Raw genomic sequence first — 5,832 nt, forward strand, 5'->3', positions numbered from 1 at the left:
TGAAGCTGCAGGTGTCTTCATCGCTAGCACTGATTTTTAAAATGAAAGGCTTCCGCTAGCAGTTCAAGCCTTAGACACGCGGCAAACCCCCCCCCCACCCCAACCTATTTTCCTACCACATTGCCTGCTCCCCATACCGAGCCCGGGCAGTTCTTCGGACAACCTGGGATATGGATGCGCTGACAAGAAACGCTGAGCTCTGTTGAATGACCCCTGCTAAGCTCCCGACCAAATTCAAGCTGTGCACTACATCAAAGTCCAAAACTTCACTTAAAAAGAAAATAAAAAAAGAGGTTAAAAAAAAACAACTTTAGCAGAGAATGAGGTTTGGGTTTTTTTTTTTTTTCCGTTTTGTTTTCTTTTGTTTTCCTTCTTTCTGTTGTAGGAGGGGACATGAGGCAAGAGTCCTGGTTCTGAAATACACAACAGCAAACTTCCAACATGAAGAGATTGTCGAGGGGAGAGACACTGGTGTGTTGTATTGCTCCGCTTTCCCTCCTCCCCCCACCTAGTCCCCTGCCCCGGACACCCTGCAGAGTGAGAGTACAATGAAACTGGTTTGTATTTATAGATATTTTACAAGGTTAAATAAGAACAACAATAATAATAATAAAAAATTGAACACTAAAATGAACAGGTTGGTTGGTTTGTTGGTTGGTTTTTTTTTTTTTCCTCTTTTTAATTTTCTTTCCAAATGTGACCAGTGTTGCTGAGCAAGACTCAAATTACTGGTGATTTTTCCTGTGCAGCTGGCTGCTTGGTACCGGTTCAGGTGGAGTTGGAGGCTGATGCTGTAGCTACACTATTGGTCTGAACTCGTTCTCCTGCGTTAACATCTGCAAACGACAGGTGAGAGGAAGGGAAGAGAGAAAAACAACCAGTATTACCTCTAAAATACAGACACATTTGGAACAATAGCTACGACATTCTTCTGCACAGGGAAACCCACAACTCCTACCGGGGTGCTATTTGGTCAGGATGCTCTCGTGACTTCAGGGACTGCAGATGGAACAGTTCCATCTGGGGAGAGGGTGGGAAGATGGTCTTTAATCAGGACAACGGCAACCTCAAGGGCTGAGGGTTGCAGGCCGGCTCACGAACACCCAGCTGGGCTCTCGCAAATTTGGCAGGATGTCACATTGCTCACACAGCGGTTGGTCGCCCACGTTACATTCCAGTAACCCTGACTGCAAGACAAGGCACACTAGCGGTGCCAAAGCTAACGCACCAAATGTCCGTGCCCACTACAAGGTTGCATCCTGGTGCTGAAGTTTCATACTGTTATGCCTTCTCGTAACAAAGGCGTCTGTTAATTGTGTGAATGACCGCAGACAATGCGAGGAGCCTGCTTCCCTGGCAGAAACAGCTTGTGTGTTAATATGCAATTCATGCACCCGTTGCCTGAGAAAACATCTTTCAAGTCTACTGCTTTATTCTCTGTTGCCAACCAAAGTTGGATCTGCCACCCTCTGAACTGCTGAAGCAGATTAACATCAAGGCCTGAAGCCTGTAATGAGGTTTACGCAAGCACACAACACTGTTAAGAGGATCGGGTCTCTGCAGTAAGTGGTCTCCAACACCTCCGCTTCTCTGGGAGGAACAGTGCTCTGCAAAGAGACAAGTCACAGGATCACAGGCATGTGCCAAAGCACATTCCAAGAAAATACAGGGTTTGCAAAGAAATACCTAAAGGAAATTCACTTTAATTGTGTTTTCACAGGCCACACGCATCAGGTATTTTCTCTAAAAAAATTGTACTTAGTGTTAGAAGAGTTAGTAAGGAAAGAAAAATGCCCTGACTTCACCTGGAAGCCTCCTATGCAGCATCTAACTAGCACGGTCATAAGACAGAAAGCGGATGAATGGTTAAACACATGAAATACTCCACACAATATCATCTTTCTCCCATCCTGTATTTAAGTGAGGTTTTCTACAAGATACCCTTGTGCATTTCTCCCACTTAATTTAAGTAAGGTTAATTGCAAAGCTATCAATACTGCAACAGCAGTAAAAAAAAAAAAGACTTCTTATCTTGGTATGGAAGGCAGCAGTCTGGGCAAATGCAAATGGTGCATTTGAAAGACATGGGGAAGAGGGCTTCGAAAAAGAAGGAAGAGATTTAAAGACCTCAGACTGAAGGACAGTATGACTAGCCTGAATAACAGACACGTCAAAACCAAAAATGGTGGGCGGTGGGGGTGCAGTAATGCTTCTCCAGCACAGAAGAGCTCGCGAGGCAGTGCAGCCAGGCAATGCTCTACAGCCGCCTGTTAATGAAACCCCTCTCCTCTCCTGCCACGTTGACCTGCCCATCCTTGGAAGTGCAGCCGTGAGCAAAGGCAATGAATGAATGAAAGTCTAGAGAAGGGCAGCACTTGCTGAGTGACAAATTAAGTAACATACATAGACAACGACAACAAAAATATGAAATCAACTGAACAGCACCATCCAGGAATACAAGGGACAAGTGGGAAGAGAGGATGATGCCTATTGAAAAAGAAATGCTGTGAGGAGTGTGTGGGAAGAAAGAGAAATCCTCCTGTGGGCAAAGGATGCGAGACTACTGCTCTGGGAGTTTCCCATTCCCCTTCCTCTCACCTCAAAATAATTGCAACCCCTCCCTCATGAAGGGATGACCACCATGATTAAAAAAAAAGCTCATGCACCAAGTTAAAACACCAAGGCAGCATGATGACAGTACCAATGTGATTTGGAAAGCTAGCCTTGCACACCAAAGACTCCCTCCTACGTGGAGAATTACCTTGAAGGAGCAATTCCCAAGTCCCAGATGCATGCAGACCAGTGATGTCCACAGAAATCAAAAGTGACCCAGCCAGAGAGCTAATAGTTTCTACACTTTAAAACTCTCATTGTGCCTGTTCTAGATTAATTTTCAGGTATGGATAAACTCCAGTTAATGCAACATCTGCCGTGCCTGATGCAAGCAGTCCAGCTGGAGTCTGTACTGTTGGCAAAAGCTTTCTCTGTACATGTACAAGAAGTGCTTGTATTTCCTTTGGCGAAATGAAACATGCTTTTTGATCTCCTAGTCCTGAAGACAGCAGAGGAGGAAATAGTTATCATTACATTGCTACTGAGCAGAGATAAAGAAAAAAAGAGGAGAGGATGGAGCTACTTTGTGTAATATATGTAACACATGCTCCTTTTCTATCATCACCCTAATGGGGGAGTTCCTGAGAAAAATATATACCACATGTTAAAAAGGAAATACATCAGATGACACAGCTCAACACCATTTACATGGGGCTTTTCACAATGGTATGTGTAAGTCCGCCCAGGCTGGGACAGAGTGCAGAGCCTGCTCACGACTATACTGGCTCCAAACCTGCAAGAAAATGCAGCATTTTGACATTCTAGCTTGTCTTTGACTTCCGTTATCGATAGGGCATTTGGGGAACAAAGAGGAAGTTGTTCCAGCATCTCCTTGCTGAAGCACCAGAAAAAGAGCACAACTGGAGTATTTGGGCATAAGAGAAGAACATCTAGGCCTTCAGCAATTGTTGCTAAACCATCTGCTTTGAGAAGCAGTGGCCTGTGCCACCACGAAGGCCCTGCTGCAGAGTGGAGCTGACATGCAGTTTTCTGGTACGGCGTAAATGTCTAGACAGCACACTACAGCTTCAGATCAGGGCAGCCTCTTTGCCCTGAACTACCCACCTGACACCTCTGCCTGCGTGGGCAAAGAAACCACATTAAGTGTCAGCCCCTTCCAAAACTTCTTCCAAACAAGAGGGCAAAAAGTATCTCTCATCAATGTAAAGCACCTCCTCCAATGCAGCTTTTCCCTCTGAAGGATGCCTCAGCTTTCTTGGAGGGTATGTGACACTCCTTAGAAACCTCCCAGAAAGGCAAGATGGGGCTACAGTTCAGAGAAAGACAGAGATGTCAACTCAGTCTGGGAAAGCCCATTAGCACTAATGACAGCATTAGTTGGTTGGATTTGTAATGCTGACAGACAGTGCTGCTCATCTGCAAAGACACAGAAACAAAACTACCGCCAGCCTGAGAGTCCTCACAGGAGAGCAGAGGAGACAAGTGGAAGGAAGAGAAAACCCCAACTTTCCTACTGTGCCTGCCTATGGATGTAGAAATCCATGGCTCAGAGCAAAACTGGCAAGTCTGAAATGTGCAAGTTTTACTCCTCTGTCTTGGACTCATCCCTGTGCTGAACTTGCAGAAGCCTGAGCAAATTGCTTGCCCTTCTTCTCCTGGTTAAGGAATTAAAATTTTCCAAAATTCCTTCAATGGGAGTGCCATAAATGCACTAAATCTTATTTTATGGAGCACTGTGGTCTTTTTCCACTGCCACACATTGGCAGGTAACATCAGCTCTAATCTGTTTTGCTGCTGAAAGTTCAGGCACACCATCACATTTGGGATTACACGGGATCAACACAGCAGGATGCCAGAGACGATGACCCCAGCATCCCTGCTGGCACAACTCCGCTGCAGATGGCAATTATGCTCTTCCCATCTTAATGCTGACTAACAGAGCGGTAACTACTGCTGCTGGCTGATCCAGGAAGAAAAACATGCAGTCACACAAGCGGGTATGCTTTTTGGTTTGGTGTGCATGCTCCCTTCTCAGATGCTGTGGCTGCATGGCTATGAAACCATCCTCCTCCAGCTAGATCAAGTCAGCATCCACATGAATAAAGCTGCACTGGCATTTTTAATCAATGGCCAGCATAATTCACAGAAAGCTAGCACACCACTTCAAGCAGAGGCCAATAACTCCCATCCTCCTTTTCCTCCAGTTTGCTTTAGACATACTGCTGATGTCACAGAGAATTTCTCATAAACCTTTAAGTGAAGTTACTAACACCGGTGCAGCAAGGCTTTATACACACACTGCAAAGCCAGGTTCCATCAGTACAGTAAGTCCAGCTTTATGCCTCAAGAGATGAGGAAATTTAAAACAAAGACTTTTTTTAACACTCAAAAATTACCTACAGTAATTCCCCTGCATTTAACATCATGATCCCAGGATTACTGTTGCATTGGGCTGTTGAAATCACCACTGTGAATCTACCAGTTAACAAAAATTACTTGTTTTGGATAACTTTTAAAAATGCAGATGTGTGTCATATTGGCTGGCACAAAGACTAGTACTGCTGGCTTGATGAAACCCGCACTGTTAACATGGCATGTTGAAAAGCCAATCTTTCCACCTCTTACAATGACACCACTGCTAAGTCTCCTGGCAAACACTACTTTGCTAGACTTCAGACAAATAGATCTCATTTTTTTAATTATTCTCTAACTATGACCCTGCCTTGGTGCATGATAAAGAGCAGCGCTTTACACCTTATCAAAAAGCTGAGATTCTGACATGGCTGCATACCAGCATGACAGCTATGAAAATGAGGTAACTATCTGCAAGCAGGTTACAAAAGCCCAACTGGATTATCGACAGTGATGAACTAGCAGACTGCATTTCCATGTATGTGCACTTATGCCTCAAACTTACAAAGCAGTCAACTATGCTGGACGTAACAGCAGACACTTGAACCTCAGATGAGTTCTGCTGGCTATTGGGAGACACGAGTTACACGCTAATAATGTGGATTACAATTACGTATAACTTGCTTTGCCCTTTGAATTGTCAAGAGATACATTTTGTAGCATCATCACCACTCAAAAAAGTAGTTTCTGGACTTGTACTACTTAGTCACATGAGCGAACATTTTGCAGAAAAGCCTTCTGCCTATCAGGATGCCCTGGGTTAGGTGGGAGAATTGCTCCCATGCTGCTTTAGCAGTTACTGAAGAACTAGAAATTTACTGCTCTGGGATGTGCAGGGGGTATAGG

General features: G+C 44.6%; 1 protein-coding gene across 1 annotated transcript in view; it reads right to left on the reverse strand.

Moving 5' to 3' along the window:
* Positions 1-342: 342 nt before the first annotated feature.
* GSK3B (glycogen synthase kinase 3 beta) overlaps positions 343-5,832 on the reverse strand; it is a gene marked incomplete at its 5' end in the record, with an annotated part of 51,601 nt that continues 46,111 nt past the window's right edge. Inside the window, one exon of the mRNA XM_010292340.1 lies at positions 343-836. Within this exon, the coding sequence (XP_010290642.1) occupies positions 769-836 (68 nt within the window). The remainder of the gene's footprint in view (positions 837-5,832) is intronic.

Source organism: Phaethon lepturus, unplaced genomic scaffold, assembly GCF_000687285.1.
Source record: "Phaethon lepturus isolate BGI_N335 unplaced genomic scaffold, ASM68728v1 scaffold25798, whole genome shotgun sequence".
Classification (NCBI taxonomy): domain Eukaryota; kingdom Metazoa; phylum Chordata; class Aves; order Phaethontiformes; family Phaethontidae; genus Phaethon; species Phaethon lepturus.